Below are 17,748 nucleotides of genomic sequence, written 5' to 3' on the forward strand. Positions count from 1 at the left end.
AGAATTATTGTTGTAATTAAGGTATGTTTTAGACAAGCCTCATAACCCTGGAGCTGAATCCAGTTTGTGAAATCCTCAGAAAGATTTATCTAGTACCCCAAGTCTATCTCGCAGCTTTCAAGTTAAATTTAAGGCATCAACATTCTGTGATTTCTGGTCCCAACCAAACAGAAGTCATTTATGAATCACATTTGAAGAATGCCCAATCTCTTTTAGCCCCTCCCTGGATGAAACGATATTTAAAGACTATTTGTTACTAAAGTAGTGCTTCCTTAACAAGATGCTTCTTCTCAGGTATAAGCTGTTTAGGAAACTCGATGTCAAATCGGATGACGAGATTGCCTTTATGCTCGGGGGCTTTGGATAGCGGCATGCCTTCACCGGGGACAATCTTCTCATATCCGGGGCTGGAATAAAACAAAAACAAACAAAGTATAATTATTATCGGGAAAATCAGAAAAACTGTAATTAAACAGTCGATTAAACCGTACACCATATGAACACATTGGTCGGCCATAACATCACATGGTCTAATGAATAATCAAAGTTTCATTAGCATAAATTGAAAGCAGTGTCTCATTTGCAGCTACGACTGACTATCGCCGGATTTCCACATCACAGTGCATTGAAATACGAGCTGACATTAGTGACACATAAAGCAACAGTCACAGTCACAAATGCAGACATGGATCAAAGCATCAAAGGAAATGCACAAGTTAAATTCCAATATCAGTGAAATTGTTTCTGACCTGTTACAAATCAAACTACCAATGATATTTGTTTTTTTTATACTTTTCATAGGACAGAGCAAACTAAACTTCACAAAAAGTCTTTGTAAACAAGGATGAGTATACCAACCTGATAATGTCGTTGATTGGAATATTAAGGAGACGTCCATCTAACGTTGGCACCTCAACACTACATCCAGTCAAGGCTTTGCCTAGAAGGACTCTAGCTGTGAAGACGAGGTCATTGCCATCTCGCTTGAAGCGAGGATGAGGTTTATCCCTGACAATAAAGACGATATCAGCTGGTACATTGTTGGGTCCTTGGTCACCTTCCTTGGGGAATGTGATGCGGGTGCCTTCACGCCACCCTTTCTTGACGGTGATTGTCAGGATCTTATCACGGATGCTGGAGGTGTGACCATCTTCATTCATCACCTGATGATGCAAAGGGATATTTGTGAGTATTTGGAAGAATTATTGTGACTTTTATAAGAGGGGATGAACCATTGAAACTGTTTGGAAAGTTTTTTTACAAGTAAAAGTCTGTCTGTGTCGTAAGATTGTAATGACATTTAGGATCTTTGGTTGTTTTGTATGATTACTGGCCTTTTAAGGATCAAGAACATTTAAACCTGTTTTTTTTAAAAGACTTAACATATACATGTACCGTGTCCTCTGTCACATCATTTGAGGTGAAGACAATGTGGCACAAAAACAAGGAGCTGCCAAGATACACAGGTTTAATAAGGGTTAAATTAAGAATATAAACTTTTGGTTTTACCCATATACACTGATGTGTGTTAGCACTGTTTACTCAGTACTTACCCGAGCTCTGTGAAATTTTTTGCATATAGAGCAGTACTGATGAGTATACAGTGCTAAAACACATCAGTGTACATGTATGGGTAAAACCAGAAACTTTTAAGTTTCTGGTTTTACCCATTAAAATATTCTTTATCCCCGATGCAAATTTACCTATATTAAAGGTTAAATTAAGGTTTTAATATAATCTTTGGTGCAAACCGGCATTAATTACCTGTGATATAAGTTCAAGGCATTCAAATATCATTTGTATTGATAACATAATTAAACTTACTCTTCTGGAGATCTTCATCTTCTTTGTGCATCCATGGAAAATCTCTTCAAGAGACAGAGTTAAATCTCTCTCAATAGATGCATCTTGCTTCTTCCTCCCACGCCCTCTCAGACCACCAAAGCCCATACTTGGATCTCCATCGCTTTCATCAAAGAATTCTGACAAGACAAATCATGGATTGATTCACAGTAAGGTACAAGAATGACTTACAATGTTGATATACTTGCAAATTCTGTATTGCCTTTGCATGCTTTTATTAGTTGCATATTCTGAAATTCTATATCAATACAATGACAAATGAATCAGGTAAAAAGAATGCAGAGCGAAACAGCTCTCAGAATTAAAAATTAAGATGATCTTGTGTGCTTGCAGATTTGAAAACTATAGCATATCGTTTTGTGGGGTGTACACATCCTTCAATACCTCCGCAAAAAAAAAACGGTTTTGAAATGGTATAATTTTCTGAATTGTGTAGAAATGTTTTCGATTGACCCCTTGCATAATGCACAGTGCACCTACATGCGCCTAACCTATCTGCCATTTTGGGAGACAAAATGTACACAAAGGAATTGACTCCCAAAATGGTGAGAATGAAAGTCGCTCATTGTGTGGAGGTGTGTTTCACTTTGAGCAAGGGGTCAAGATGCCACTGTTGTACTTACCACTGAATGGATTGTCCCCACCAAAGAATTCTCTGAACACCTTATTGGCATCACCATGAAATGTGTATCCGTGGGTCCATGCTCCACTCTCCATCTTGCCCTCAGGAACACCATTCTTCAATCCTTCCTCGCCAAACTGGTCATATACTGCCTTTTTCCTTGCTGTAGAGTAAAGTGCATTTAGAGATAAATCAGTATTTGGGTACTTGAGAATTTTGAGGGTTCAATCTTTAGAAATTGATTTGCATTTACATGTACACAGTTAATTCTTTGGCAACTCACTGCAAAATGTTACCAAGTTCGGAGGGTTAATTTACTCTGGTTCTTTCCAGTACTTATTGATTCATGTGTTAAAAATTGCAACTTACGATCGCACAGCACATCATATGCCTCAGACACTTGCTTGAACTTCTCTGGGGCACCCGATTCTTGGTTCTTGTCAGGGTGGTATTTCAAAGAGAGTTTCCGATATCTGGAAAGGAAAACAAAATGTAAACATAATGAGATACTCATAATAAATATGCACGCATAACTATTTCTTGCATTTATACCATGTCCCTTTTTATGATAAGGGCAATTCCACCAAAAAGTGTCCTCGGCCCAAAAAATTGAAGTCAAATTTGTGGATTTAAATTTGAAGTAGCAAGAAAGAGTGATACCCAGTGATTTCAAATCTATCTTTGTTTCATTTTTTTCCCTTGGTTTTCCATGTTTTTTATCGTTTATCAAAAAAGTTTTTTTTGAGCCAAATTCATGATTTTTGGGAAATGTTTGGCACAATTGTCTAAAATGCCCTCCTGGTTACATTTTAGATGATATTCCAATTATTCTTGGCTTAAAACATATAACTGGTGGTAAGTATTCACAATTTTAAAGAAACATCATTGTAAATTTATTCACAGGGTGCTGCCACTCGTTTTAATTAGCCCTTAATTACCAATTATGAAATGTAATGTCCATGACATTGCATGGTGTTTAGTTTTATATTTTAAAGCCAGTATGAGATATTTTCATGAGACTTCATACGCAAAGCTAGTTTTTAGGGGCTAATCCTATAATGCAAGAAAATTAATAAAAAATTAATTACAACTGTGCTAACGAGCGTCATGGACATTACATTTAGCGTCATGGACATTACGTCATGGACATTACATGTCACATGATACTTACCTTTTTGAAGGTAAATGCTACAATTTATCAATTAGACCTATTGTAGGTAAACCTGGACTAGTCAAAGAGAACATTTGTCATAGACCTCATCAGAAATTTACTTCAAGCTCTTTTATAGCAGCGCGTTTAGTGGCAACATCATGCACAGATTCTACAAACTGACAGCTCAAATCTGAGATTTTCAGGTGAGTTTTCTCATGGAACTGTTCTTTCCTAAAAACATTCAAGTGACATTGAAATATATGTGAACTGTTGGTGAGACATGTTTAGATGAATGTAGGACATTATAAACAGACTTTATCATCAAAGAAGACTTCTCAAGGCCTAGGCGTAATGCAGATTTGTACACATCTACGGATAGCTTGGATACAAAGACGTCATACATAAAGTAATTTTTTATTTTTACATAATTTCAGAATGGCTAAGACTTGAGTACAGAGGCAGAAAAAGTATAGAGAGAAAACAAGACAAACCATGGAAACATGATTGTGATAAACAAAGCCCCATGCAGCCAATCTTTCCTTCATTTGTTGTTCTCTGTTCTTGTTTTGCATGTCAATCTAGGTGGAACGTGTAGAGGATGACCTCAATGACTGTCTCGTATTTGGAAAACTAAGGAAGCATCTACGTTTGACCTGTTCCTCCCAAGAAGTCCTCCCAACTCATTTTAACTGATCTTCTGGGAATTGTTCTCCCAGTCTTGAACAAAGCAGTATTCAGATCAACTTTGAAAATTACAGAAACCTTTGATGTTTATTTTCCATTTACTGTTGTCACAAAATGTTGACGCAAGATGTTCAGTATATTACTCAAGATGAACAATTACCATGTGAGAAACACAAAAAAAGGGAATTATGTTCAAGATAATTAGAAAAAAAGGTTACTTCATGTATACCTACATCTCTGGTCTATCATAACTACTCCAAGGCAGAAGCCAGCCTGGTTGGATGTGGACGGAAAGTGCAAAAAGGGGACTTACCGAGGGGCGGGGTTTAAGTGAGATTCTGGGGGAGGATTGGTTCTTAAAAATGTTTGGAAGAGGTTAAACATTAAGATAGGGACATTCATTTTAGTTTAAAACCCATATTAAGAGCAAGGCAGCACATGGGTTTACAAGTTCAGGGTAAAAGCATGATGCATCATTTTACAAGTTTGACGTAATGTCCATGACGCTAAAAATAACCCAAAATGTAATGTCCATGACGCTCTATTAAGATGTGTAACAAGAAAGTTGACAGGTTTTCTTAAAAATATTATCAATGTTCATGTTAACTACTTCCCTGTTTAGCAAATAAAAAGGTGTTCTAAAAATTTTGAACTTTAACTTCACAGAGTTTTGGAATTGAGTGTGTTGTACCCAAAACCCACTTCCGTTTTTCGTAATGTCCATGACGCTCGTTAGCAGTGCTCTGACTCCTTAATTAATTTGAACTTTTCCAAATACATAGTATCATTTGACTTACTAGGACACAAGATACTAGTATCAAGCACAAAACTCTAAATCAAAGCTACTTGGTGTGTTTAACTGACCAACAAAGTTCTAAAAATGTCTCAAAACGTAATGTCCATGACGTGGAATTGCCCATAAGCAGTTTGCAACAGCTTAGCTAATTCTATTTTCTGAATGCTTAAGTGTAACATAATTCACTGTATTAGCTACACCCATTTCACACAAACTTTCTCCACTGTTTACTTCCAAAAGCCCTATGGAATTGCATTGAGAGCTAGTGTTTGCACCCTACCATAATGAGGTTTAAATGTAAACACACTTCAATATGTGATTGTGAGACATTATGATTAGGACTGAAGTATACATCATTACATTTAATTACATACTGTAACTTGAACATGATTGTCAATTGTTATGCTTCAGTGCTTCGCAACTTTTGTTTTTTAATACAAATAAATTAAAAGTGATTAAAAAAAAGTAAAGCAATTTATAATATAAGAAAAACAGAGAGAGAGAATGTGAACACTTACGCCTTCTTGATATCTGCATCTATTGCCGACCTCGTTAGGCCCAGAATACCGTAGTAATCCTGTCCCATTTTAATTAGAAATTATTAGAAAACTTCTAGTATAATGGTAATTATTGGCGAGTCTTAAATGGGTGCTATGTAAGGTGCTAGCTGCTGCAGAGTTCTCCTTTTATTTTTAACAATCGCCAACCCCCAATCCAAGTTAATCCAAGTCGACGATGTTTATATTGTTGCCATGGATGATTGAACACAAGAGGGCGCTGCTAAAAATTATCGTATGCCAGCTGCGCAGCCGCAGAAGAAAATAAAAGGTACTGCTGTTTTTACTATCCTCTGCGAGTCAGTCAGCCCCTAGCGGGCAGCAGACGATAAACGGCAAACTGTGCTTGGCAACAACTTTATGAGCAACAACATGGCAGCTGTTTGAGAAACCTCTCTCAGCGAGACGTCAACTTAATTTCCCCACAAAAGGTGTTTTTTAGAGCTTAGTTTGTTAGTTTTTGTGTTCATTATGGCAGGAGACATATCAGGGGTACGAATTATTCCTCCAGTGATTGAGTTTATGGATGCAGAAGCCAACGTCGTCCACGCTCAAACTGTCACGGTGCAAAACATCAGCAAGTGCAGCAAGCAAATAAAGTTCCACGGACCAAATACAAATGTAAGCGAACTCGGGTACCAATTTTAAAACCATTATTTTCGAAACGAATTGTTACTCGAAAAGACATTTTGCATGTCGTTCATTTTCTTTACAAGGAAAGCCTACTTATTGTCTTTTCTTTTTTATTCATGTTACTGTTAGTCAGCTTGTCAGGCCTATTCCATCTTCATGATGATGCAGCTAATTTCCTTGAAAAAATGTTTGACTTTCAGTTTGACAGATTTCTTTTTTTTTCTTTTTTTCTTTTTTTTTTTTTGGGGGGGGGGGGCTGAGTTAAAGCGCTTGCAAAACCCTTTCAAATGTAACTGTTAATAGGCCTACCAATTGTTCAATTTCAACCCCAACAACAAATTATTTCAATTTACCAACCACCAAAGGAGAATTAATAAATATCCTAGAAGTAGGGGGCCTATGTTGTAGTAGAAAATAGAGGCATACAATTTTGTTTGTGGAAATAGCCTACTACGTACTAGTATACTATTTGAGAATTTTTAGTTGTCCTTTTTTAAAATGACCACCACCGAAACATGAATAGACCAATGTGTTGGAGTTATAAACTATTAAATTTAATGTTTTTCTTTACATAGGGAACTTACTTTTGCTGAATTTACATCTGAACTTGATAATTATTTAATAGGCTTAAACACAAATTTCTGAATCCTGGTTTTTAAAAGAAACCACATTATTGAACTGCACAAAAGAGGTGGGTTCAATTCAAATGACAACAAAGGCTGTTTCAAGACTATAATAGGAGACATCTAACTGGGGTCTAGATACCATAATGCAGGGCTTTTGGATAATTAAATTTTAAAACCACAATTCATGTCTAAGGGGATTAACAATAGATGCAAAACATGGTGTAAAATACCCATTAGACCAGTAAACTTCTGCAGTCTAGCAGTCTAGTACATTTTCAGATATCAATATAAAATATTTTCAAATACATATTTTTGAAGACCTTAAGTGTTAATTTTAAAGTTTAATGCAAGCCTCATGAAAGTTCATTAGATATATAAACAAAATATTAATATTTAGGAAAAGATTTGTATGGTCCAGTAAACATTCTGAGTTGACCTACCATTACAGTAAAAGTTTCTGAACTACATGACCTGTGGTGTAGTGGAGAAAGTCAAGCCCTAGCAAACATTCAAATTTGTGTTTATGAGTAAAGAATGACGGTGCATTTGTAATAATAATAATGAACAGTTTTTGTATTGCGCACAATTACAATTAAGTCTCAAAGCATTTGATATGTACTGTTCTCATTTAAACTCTCAAGTTGCAGATGCAATCAAAGATTATTATATCATTGGAAAAAGAAGCATCAGATCTTTTCAATTAAAGTGAAATGCATTAGGGTTGCTGTTAATGATGCTTATCAATCCTGTTTTTAACATTTTCTCTAACATGTCTAATACATGTAGTTTGACTAATTTGAATGTGTAACCAAAGCTATAGGAAAATAGAGACTGAAACCAAACACTTTCCCTCCCTCTACAGTTAAACATGAAAAACTATACACTGCCTACAATATCATTTACAGAAATTCAAGTTGATTGTGAAGAACCCAGACAGACCAGTAGCACCAGGCCTAGAGGTGACAGCTACTGTAGAATTCTTCACTGAAGAACCTCAGGATTGCCAGGATGGCCTCATCCTTCTTGTAGATGAAGATGTAGTTGAGATACCCCTCTGTGTGTAAGTTGCCATTAATAGTATAGGTATTTATATAGTGCCTTTAACACAGATCAAAGCGCTGAACAATGAATAAAACAAGAACAAAGCAAAGAAAGAAAGATGAACAAAACAGCAAAGGATTAATGACGAGGCTGACTGAAAAAGTAGGTTTTGAGGTGTTTTTTGAAAATAGCAGTAGAAGATGATTCCCTGCTCAGTTGCCATTGCCAAACTTAGTGTTAGTGGTATCTAACCCAATCCATGTTCAATGCAGTTAGTTATAAACAGCTGTGTGATTAGCAGTGTGATCTGACACTCATGAAGCCATTTTGAGGTGTGGTGGACTCAATACTAGACATGGTTAGGATTGGGTAAATTTGTCTGTAGGCGTCCAAACCAAACAGTGCACTCCTACAGTGTCCACCATAACTGAAACCTCTAAAAGGCTTATGTACATTTCCTCTGTTTAAATTGTTTGAATCATTTATAATTATTGTGGTTAATCCTTACCACACTGTTAAAAGGACACAACTTCAGAAGAATAACCTCACGGTATCATATGTTCAACTCATAATAGTTTAATAAATTCTTTTAGAATATAATGGGTATTTTTTTTTTTATTATTCAAAGTTTAGAAGTACATTCCATTATGCCATCTTTATACAGGCTGAAATTTAACATTATTAGACTAGCAGACCTATAAACAATTTTTTTTGAATGATAAGTCATTTAAAAATTCATCAAAATTTTATAATTTTGTACAGATATTTGCAATGTTTTTATTTCTTTGTTCAACAGCTACAGCCCACAACCCCTTCTTGACTTGGAAGGGCCAGCCAATTTTGGCACAGTAGTTCGTAATAGCAAAGTACTTTCTACTCAGGTTTCTCTGTATAACCATGGTTCCTTGCCAGGGAACTTCAATATTAACTACACTGGTCTTCAACCAATCACCATATTCCCTACAACTGGTACCCTGAAGCCCAAGACTGCACAGGTCATTAAGGTAGGTTTGTTAAACATCACATTTAATTCCAAGCACGTCGGCTTTAAGTGGTCGCCTCATAGCAATGAAAATGACGTCGGATCGGACCACTTTGCCCTCAATAGCCTGACTTTCGCTTCCCACAACCGTCCTTTATTTGGCATCTGCAAACAACAGATGTAGTCTGACCTCCATCGAGGGGAGGACGGACGATGTTCGAATGTTCGATCGCATCGAAGTCTTCCTTGATTGACGCCACAAAAAGGGATGGATGGACAAACAACTTCCAAACAACTTTGTCTATTTTTTTAACATATAAATCCTGACAAACAATTACTCAAACAATTTGTGTGTTGTTAATATACATATACTTTTGTGTTTAAAAGGAAGAATCAAATCTATTTGCAATTGTGTCTTTAAAACTGTATTTTGTCTCTTTTATAGGTTGAGTTTGTAACTAAAAATGCTGGAGTTCTGAATGAAGAAGTGCCGTAAGTGCAGATGTTTATTTTGGTTTATTTGTAGAAATTGTTTGAAAAACCTTTGTGAAGCATTTCATACTAAAAACAAAACAAAAACAAATGTTACGTCGAGTATAAATTTGTGGATTTTTCCATCCGCATTTGCTTTGAAAGTATTGGTTTCAAAACTTGGCCCGGAAAAAAATAAAACTTCTGTTAAAAATTAAATGTGAACTGTTAAGTTAGCAAGTGTTTCGACCCATACTCATCATTCTATGTTGGCAGCATTGCCTTTTTAAAAATTAACATACCTCTTCTCCCTGCCTCTCCCCATAGGGTTCAACTGGAAGCCCAGCAGCCAGCCACCCTTCAGATTCAAGCCAACGTTGTTGAGCGTTGCCTTGAATTATATGCTCCTGAATCTGAGGACCAGATTGACTGCATTCAATTTGGCTGTACATACTATGGCACAGACAAGACCCAGATTGCTATGCTTTATAATAATGGCCCTGATCCAGTCAGCTTTGTCACGGTACTGGAGGAAGATGCTGAAGGCATGGAAAGTGTAAGTATTTTTTAAACACTAAGTAATTATCCAATTAGCTTTAGACGTTCTGTTAAACGTGACGTATCTTGGCCGAGGGGTTAAGAGCGCTGGACTCGAGCTCGTGTGTTTCCTTGAGCAAGATATTTACTATTATTGCTTTGTCCTTCAGATGGTAAATTAAGTCATGGGTCCACTGTACTAGGATTGGTAGTGCACATAAAAGAAACTAGAATACTTATCGTGAAAAAGTAGGGGCTAACCCCAGTGTTTCTGGTTCACGCAGAAAGCACCCATGTTTACAGAAATTAATTTTACTTATGAGGCATCCTTGATATCATTACCAGACAAATATACATGTAATACAAATTTAAAAAGTAATAGGTTTTCTGATTTTGCTTCTTTTATGTAATTTCTTCTATTCAGGGAACTGATTTCACAAAGTCAACAGTTGCAACGCTTGCTACCAAGGACATGGATAGAGTACGCACCAGCACAAATGAACTGACCTCAATGGTCACAGCAATCCCCTCCCAGGGAAAGCTGGCACCCTATCAGCGTGCTCCAGTTTTCTTCCGATTTAGCCCCCGCTACAACTCGGCTAGACAGGGTTGGAAAGGGACAGCCACTCCTCCTCCCAGGCAAGACTTTGCTTTGTTCATGCAAATTGTAGTGATTGGAAGCAGCAAGGGGTTTGGCACCGACAAAGAAGGCGGAAAGCAGAATGGCAATGAAGGTATAGTTCTTACTGTTTTGACCAGAACAAGTATACTTATGTTCATGTTGTTCCTCCTTTTAAAGTGAAATTTTGCTTCAAGTTTTGTTTAAGGCATTGCTATGTGTTTTTTCGACAACTTAATTTGTTTTTACAATTTTCCCCTTTAGGTACTAAGGTAGAAGTTGCCCTTACTGGCACAGCCCTCCCTGTTCTACTCAGCCTCTCTCCAACTAAACACTTTGACTTTGGTGATTGCCCAGTTGGTGAGCATGTTGACACCCTATGCACCCTCCGTAATGATGCCACCCATCTCCCTGTTTCATTCATCTGCAAACAAGTGGCTCAGTTCTGTATTTATCCATCATTTGGGAAGCTGAAACCAGGCGAGTCTCAAGACCTTATCTTCTCCTTTAAGCCTAACCAGTATGGCTCCTTCAAGAAGATCCAAGTGATGGATGTGTTAGGATCAGTTGCTGATGAAGGAGATGAGGCCAATCCAATGGCTACACACCTGGAAGCAATTTATGCCTTACACATATCACTGCATGGATTAAGTAATGCTGAATCAAAGAAGAGAGAACCTAAATTCAACCCAGGTAAATAATTTTTTGTTGACTGCTGCATACATCACTACAAAAAGAAATTTAATCTCTTGTCATTTATTATTATGAGATATCACCTAACATCTCAAGGCCGGATCAAATAAGTTTGTTTCAGGTTGGTATGGGAGCCTGAAGAGAAAAGGGAACCATGCATTGAGAAAAGCTAATTGATCAATTACACTTAGATTTTGTACTTGCTGTTTCATTGTTGTGTGTTTTGTTTGATTACAAACCCATTCCCACCTCAGGTATTACTCCTCGTGTTGTTGGTGAGGTTGGTCAGTTCGTTGATGTCACTGTTGATAATGCTAAGACTTTTGAGCCCAGAGCAGCTATGGTTGGAGCACCAAAGACTAAGGGACTTCATGCAACTAAGTCTGCAGGCCATGTTCCAGACAGTAGAGCTCTAGTAGCATACCCTAATGACCGAGCTCGTAGTATCAGGCCTAGCTACAGACGAGATCAGTACAAGTAAGTCTTATGCAAGATTCTTTTCTTGCATTTCTTTATCTGTTGTTTTCTAAGTGCGTGCAAAATTAGACTAAAAGATTTGTGTTTCTGATTGATAATATGAGGTGTTGTAGGATCTTTTGAAACTTCTCAATAATTTCAAACAAGGAACAAACAAAACTGATTATTCTGCCACCATCTTGATCATATAATCCCTGTATCTGACAGACTGTACACAAATATACCAGACTATTTGCCCTTCCAGCCTAGGTGTGGTTACATTAATTTTAATGGGAAAGAATCAAGATAACTGCATCATGTTAACAGTCTATTACACAATCATAAATGCCTGGTTCATTCTGAAATAAAATTGCCAACCCAACAAATTTCATTGCGTCACTCACTTGATTGTTTGCGTCACAATACTCACTTCTTATTCACTTTCGAAGTATAAACTTGGCTGAAGACTTATAATTCATGATTGATTGCTTTATGACTGTAAGTATTGTTTGAAGCTTTGCATGGTGTGGACAAATGACGTGTTTATGACTGTGTTTGTGTCTACCACCACAGGACTATCTTCACCAAGACAGAGCGCCACACCTATGTTGATCCAGACTATGCATATGATGATAATGAACTTGCTGCTATACAGAAACACAAGAACAAGTATCACAACTACCTGAGAGAGAGTCGACAACACAGGATTGGAAAGACAAAAGCCAAGTAAGAATTCTGTTGAACTTCAAAGTTTTGTACTAGAAAATAACTTCGAAAGATTACAATATTTGTCATTAAAACTTGTTAAGTATCCAATTTGTAGGCTTGAAATTACACAAGTGCCAATGATTGCATTCTTTGTCAAGGTCATGACGAGCTCCTTTTAAAAAATTCCTTTGGATGTCGGGTTATTCTCATCTAATGGGAGTTATTTTAACCTAAGAGAAGAAGTCTTGTCCCTTGAAATCTGTATTTGTTACATTTACAGATGATCTATATTTGCACAAACTTCTTGATTAGCCTTCAGAATGTAAAAAGTTTCACAAAACGGTACATCAAATGTTAAAAGATTAATTTCTTAACATTTTCAGATGGCAGAGAGAACAAGAAATAGCTCGTTGCAGGTTGATAATACATTCAAAATTTTGCATTGTAGCCCATTGTTCACATTTCTCATCATGATTTATTCTTTAAATTATCATCCACAAAAATGTGCCAAGAAGATTCATAAATTTGATACCACATTGTGTACATCTGCTTCTAAGTTATTACTGTTGTACATGCCAATTGTAAGCAGAAGAACAAAAGCAACTTCACTTGTATTGCAGATCTTCATTTAATGTGTGTCATTAGAAATTCTTGGCTATTTTATGACAAAGTCGTCCTTCATTTATTCAAAGCCAACTTCTTCTCCATTACAGCCGGTCATGTCTGACCTAAAAACCATTTGTGTTTCACTTTTATTAGATACATGCATAGAAATCAACATATTTTCCCACTTCAGCACTGAACACACGTTTTTAAAATTAAAATCATGTTTCTATTTGCCAAAATATTTTAAAATTGCCAGTCTTTATCTTTGTACTCGCTCATAATATTTCTTAGTCTTATTCATCTAGCCATGTTTTTTTCTTCAAGGAAACTTGTTTTCTCATCCACTTTTTTCTATGCTCCAAACTTTATCCAAAGCTTGTCACCATTTATATACTCAAAGTCATCTGCTTCATCCATGACAGCCAATCATGGTCTGTTCTGAGAACCGTTTGTCCATTACTTTAGATGCATTTAGAAATCACCATTTTATTGAGGGTTGGAAAATACATAGCCATAAACCAAAGCTTTTATTAATTGTCTTTATAATGTATTTTATCTAGGGAGTTTGCAGAACTGGATAATGACAAAAATATTGGTCTCAAGCCAGCGTCAGGATTGAGGCCTCCTAAACTCAAAGTAGATGAAGTCAAACCACCGACAAAAAGTAAGTGTGACTTATGACTTTTGCCTAATTACTGTTTTGACTTTACTTGCACCACAATACTTAAGTGTACAAATACTGACTGCTTCAAGAGTGCTATGGTTAAAACTATGACTCCTGAGGTGATCCCTGGAGCGGTCTACTTTACCAAGGCTCGGTATTCGCACTCATCTTTGAGAACTAAAACACAAAGATGCACAACTGATAATAGCAAAAATTTATAAACTGTCATGAAATCTGAGCTGATAAGATCAAGGAAGGCAAAAGAGACATCTAGTTATCATGAAGCTGCCATTGCTGTGGGTATAGTGTATTGGTTGCTATTGATATGGTACATTGGTTGCTATGGGTATAGTAAAATGATTGCTATTGGTTTAGTGCGTTCCGATCTCGCTGCCTTCTAGTGAGATTAAGACTTATTATGTGATTGCGACCTACTAGTTTCTTTGTATTATCTTTAGCAAAATTGAAATTGTAAATTTGTTATTTATTTGTTATTGATTGTTATTACAAAATACTATTGGACAAAAATCGTTTTTGGACTAAATCTTAAGAGAATAAGAGGTCAATAAACACATTGCCTTGAACACAAGTATTTAGTGAGTGAATTATACTATGTTATGTTTCAACTCAACAGCACCAAGTCCAAGAGACAAAAATCGCAGAATGTTGAGCTCCAAGCATTTAGCAGAGAAAGAGCTGAACTCGACATCTCGTCCAATTAGTCGTGGACTTAATGCAATCCCGATGACGTCTCAGGAGAAGGCTGACTGTAAGAAGATCCTGACTCCTCAACAACTACACCAGGTGGTCATTGGTAAGGCTCTCTGCTATTTCATTAATCTCTGTTCTTATGCTTAAAACTGCTGGAAAATTCATTGATGATACTTTTCCAGGAAACTGTACTTCTAGTAATAGGCTTTACTTTTAAGCATCCTTGGAAGCTTTTTTTATGTAATATAAGAAACCCATGCATTTTGTTTCACTTCTTATTTATAGCAAAATCTTTTCTCTTTTATGACTTGACCTCATTCAGCTGACGTCATTATCACAATAATCTTCGTTGCGCCATTTTGCGAGTCAATGTCCCAGTGTGTTTTGCAGTGCAGTGCACATTTTTGGCTAAGTGGTATTTACACATTTACTATCATTTGTGTGTGCAATTTGACTCCCAATTTGGGGAGCATGGCAGACAGTTGCCATGTGTGAAGATGGTGCAAGGGGTCAATAGTTGAGGAGTTACTCCTTTAACAAAACATGTTGTCTTTTACACTTTAAAATTGTGTTTTATTTACTATAGGTCCTCCCACCTTAGACTTTGGTCAAGTGTGTCTTAAATCAACAAGTGTGCAGAAACTCAACATCATCAACAATCTTGATCAGTTCATCCATGTGGAAGTTGATGTAAGTGCATTCAAAAAGTCCAATACTAATGTGATGCTTTCTTAAATAGTGACATCCCTTTTCGAAAGGAAAACGTCAACCATTCCTCAAAAGCAAACTTTGCTGTATTTTTTATTGTTAAAGCTTGATGTTTTGCTAAAGTTCTGCATGTAAAGTATTGTTAAATGTTCACTTTGCTGTTTAGATTGATTGCCGGGAGTTGAGACAAACCAGTCCTTTGTCTCAGGTGGTTCCACCAAACTGCAAAGCAGCTCTTCCTCTCATCTTTGAATCCAACACTAAAGGACGCTTTCAGAGGTGAGTCAAAACTATAGAATCTTCTCAACCTTGTTTTTTATTAGTTTGTTCCAAGTGTTAGTGGTGACTGATCTGACACCTTTAAAGCCGTCAACCATGGTACTGTAATTTTAAAGCTATGTTTCTATTTTCAGGAATGTGACATACACAGTCAATAAAATCAACAAGGAGCATGTGATAGTATATGCTGATGTAGTTACAGTAGCATTGGAGTTGTCATCAGAGAGATTAGAGTTGCACCCAGCCCCTGGATTGCCAGCTGAAGCAGGTAGGTAGAATTTTATAAACTATGTTGACAAAAGTTGTCCTCAACATATTGTATGTTCAAACAAGAAATCTAACTGGACTTGAATGATCATCTTTAAGGGAAACAAAATAACTTGACCACATACATTTTACATGTGAACATTTAGTATCTTTACATGCTAAAATTTGAAAACCTTCTTCAGTCCGCCAAATCACTCAAGTATATATTTAAAAATATATATCTTTTAGCAGTTTTAACTTTTGAAACTTAAAGATCTTGAAATGTAATTTATGTGTCCCCCGTTGTCAATGTACAGGTCTACGAGATGTCATCAGTCTGCGCAATGAGCGTAATTACCCAGCAGAGTTCACCTGGCAACCTATCCTTGGTGAGAGGGGTACAGCCTTCTCTATTAGACCTGCTTCTGGTACAGTAGATCCCCTGAAGGATCTAGAGTGTGAAGTGGTATTCCATCCATCTTACCATGCTCCTGAGGATGGAGAGTTTGCTCTTCAAGTACATGGTGGGGAAACCCTGACACTTAAATGCTTTGCTGATGTAAGTAAAGATATGATTCATCTTTAAGAAGTATTGCACTGCTAATAACAGGTCATGTTTTCAAGCATAGCTTTGTAGTTGACAATTCTTAAAGTGGACATCTCGTACAGTATTAAAATTGGAAAAGTTGTTCAAAGTTTTTACAATTTTCCAAATTGTTTGTGCTTCACAGCTTGGTCCAACCCAGGTGATGTTCATGGAAAGACGAGTGTTGTTTGGTCAGGTCCCTCTTCATTTAACAACCTCCAGATCTGCTGTACTACACAATGCAAGCCAGAACCATGCCTACTTCCAGGTAAAAGCCTCTTCGTAGGGCAATGTACAATATTTAAAAAATATTTTCAGTGCTAGTTTTTACCAATTTCTCAGAAAACAGGTTATCAGTGTTTCGGAAATGTTTTACAAATCATTTTTCAAGTTTTTAATTTCTGCTGTCATTGTATTATGTGTTGTTGTATTTATCCTAGGTGGTGGATCCCAATCCAGTCCCAGGCCTCAATGTTTCTCCAGTGCAGGGTGTTGTCCCAGTTGGTGGCACCACAGAGCTAGGGATATTCCTGACCCCTAGTGCTGTCATGAAGTTTGATACAAGACTAGAGGTAGCTATTAGAGGCTGGAAAACTATTGAACTGAGAATGGGCGGCACAGTGGAACCGCCAATGGTAGACATTGATGTGGTAAGTAAAGCTTTACCATTAAACCACTCTCTTGAAATTTAAATAGACCTGTTCTATGGTTCGTTGAAAGACTGTCACCCGTTCTTGAAATAAATGAACTTGCGTCAGTGAAACCTGATCTAAATGCTTTTGAGTTTGTTGTTACTGATAAACATACAGTAGTTTGCAGTGTACCCGCTTGACTCCAATGTATTTGCTTGTTTTTTTAAACTGTTGATGCTCGCAATTATATAGAAATTGTGGGCATACTTTTTAGAATTCAGTTATGATTAAATACTTAAACCTATATGTAATTTGTAACAGTCAGTAATTTTGCTTGTTTACGCACTCTTGTCTTTTTCAGCCCACATTCCAACTTGGTGGTGTCTATTGTGCTTCAAACTTGACTGTACCATTTAAGCTGATCAATAAAGCCAGAACAAGATCAAAGGTTGTATTTGACCTGTCACGCTACAGAGATTTCTCACTCAAGTTTGATGCTGATGTCATGGAAGGTAAACCAGCAGTTTCTCATAGTTATCTCTTTAAGATGTCTTTTAAAATCCCACCTCAGACTTGAGCCTTGCATGTAGAGTGGGTTTTCAGTCCCTGCCTGATTGCATGTGTTGTCCCATTGGGTTTTCCTCCCACATCTAAAAACTGATCATTTCGTCTTGTTGCCTATTCATCCTGTTATTTGGGCTAATTGTACTGTTAAAAGTGTAACAAAATATAGTGCAAGAAAATGAAATGCTTTTGTATGTAGCATAGCTGACTTGAAATGCACATTTTGGTGAGATTTTCTTCTACAAGTACTAAAGGCAAACCTTTTTTTAAAACAAGATGATGGAATTGCCTTCAACATTATTATTTTTATT

General features: G+C 36.8%; 2 protein-coding genes across 3 annotated transcripts in view; one reads left to right on the plus strand and one right to left on the minus strand.

Moving 5' to 3' along the window:
* Window positions 1–112: 112 nt before the first annotated feature.
* LOC139946912 (dnaJ homolog subfamily B member 13-like) lies at window positions 113–5,864 on the minus strand. Its single transcript, XM_071944692.1, has 6 exons — window positions 5,637–5,864; window positions 2,855–2,958; window positions 2,487–2,648; window positions 1,825–1,982; window positions 859–1,163; window positions 113–407 (listed from the first exon to the last, which is right to left on the minus strand). The coding sequence occupies exons 1-6, from the start codon at window positions 5,702–5,704 to the stop codon at window positions 257–259; spliced, it is 948 nt and encodes a 315-aa protein (XP_071800793.1). The 5' UTR covers window positions 5,705–5,864; the 3' UTR covers window positions 113–256.
* A 167-nt stretch (window positions 5,865–6,031) lies between these two features.
* Window positions 6,032–17,748, plus strand: part of LOC139946888 (cilia and flagella-associated protein 47-like) — a 34,973-nt gene continuing 23,256 nt past the window's right edge. For both annotated transcript variants that reach the window (XM_071944651.1, XM_071944652.1), the window contains exons 1-18: window positions 6,032–6,296; window positions 7,840–7,994; window positions 8,772–8,979; window positions 9,403–9,449; window positions 9,756–9,984; window positions 10,390–10,699; window positions 10,849–11,277; window positions 11,532–11,754; window positions 12,307–12,459; window positions 13,608–13,711; window positions 14,346–14,525; window positions 15,009–15,112; window positions 15,297–15,409; window positions 15,544–15,677; window positions 15,973–16,214; window positions 16,387–16,509; window positions 16,682–16,891; window positions 17,235–17,385. In XM_071944651.1, coding sequence (XP_071800752.1) covers window positions 6,147–6,296; window positions 7,840–7,994; window positions 8,772–8,979; window positions 9,403–9,449; window positions 9,756–9,984; window positions 10,390–10,699; window positions 10,849–11,277; window positions 11,532–11,754; window positions 12,307–12,459; window positions 13,608–13,711; window positions 14,346–14,525; window positions 15,009–15,112; window positions 15,297–15,409; window positions 15,544–15,677; window positions 15,973–16,214; window positions 16,387–16,509; window positions 16,682–16,891; window positions 17,235–17,385 — 3,265 coding nt within the window. In that variant the 5' untranslated portion in view covers window positions 6,032–6,146. The remainder of the gene's footprint in view (window positions 6,297–7,839; window positions 7,995–8,771; window positions 8,980–9,402; window positions 9,450–9,755; window positions 9,985–10,389; window positions 10,700–10,848; window positions 11,278–11,531; window positions 11,755–12,306; window positions 12,460–13,607; window positions 13,712–14,345; window positions 14,526–15,008; window positions 15,113–15,296; window positions 15,410–15,543; window positions 15,678–15,972; window positions 16,215–16,386; window positions 16,510–16,681; window positions 16,892–17,234; window positions 17,386–17,748) is intronic.

Source organism: Asterias amurensis, chromosome 14, assembly GCF_032118995.1.
Source record: "Asterias amurensis chromosome 14, ASM3211899v1".
NCBI lineage: Eukaryota > Metazoa > Echinodermata > Asteroidea > Forcipulatida > Asteriidae > Asterias > Asterias amurensis.

Bases quoted from the DNA above. Each gene is read 5' to 3' on its own strand.
- LOC139946912 (XM_071944692.1), bottom strand. From the start codon at position 5,704: ATGGGACAGGATTACTACGGTATTCTGGGCCTAACGAGGTCGGCAATA. The intron at 1,983-2,486 runs GTAAGTACAACA...TTGTCTTGTCAG, and splicing joins TGGGGACAATCCATTCAGTG to AATTCTTTGATGAAAGCGAT. The intron at 408-858 runs GTTGGTATACTC...GTTTTATTCCAG, and splicing joins CCAATCAACGACATTATCAG to CCCCGGATATGAGAAGATTG.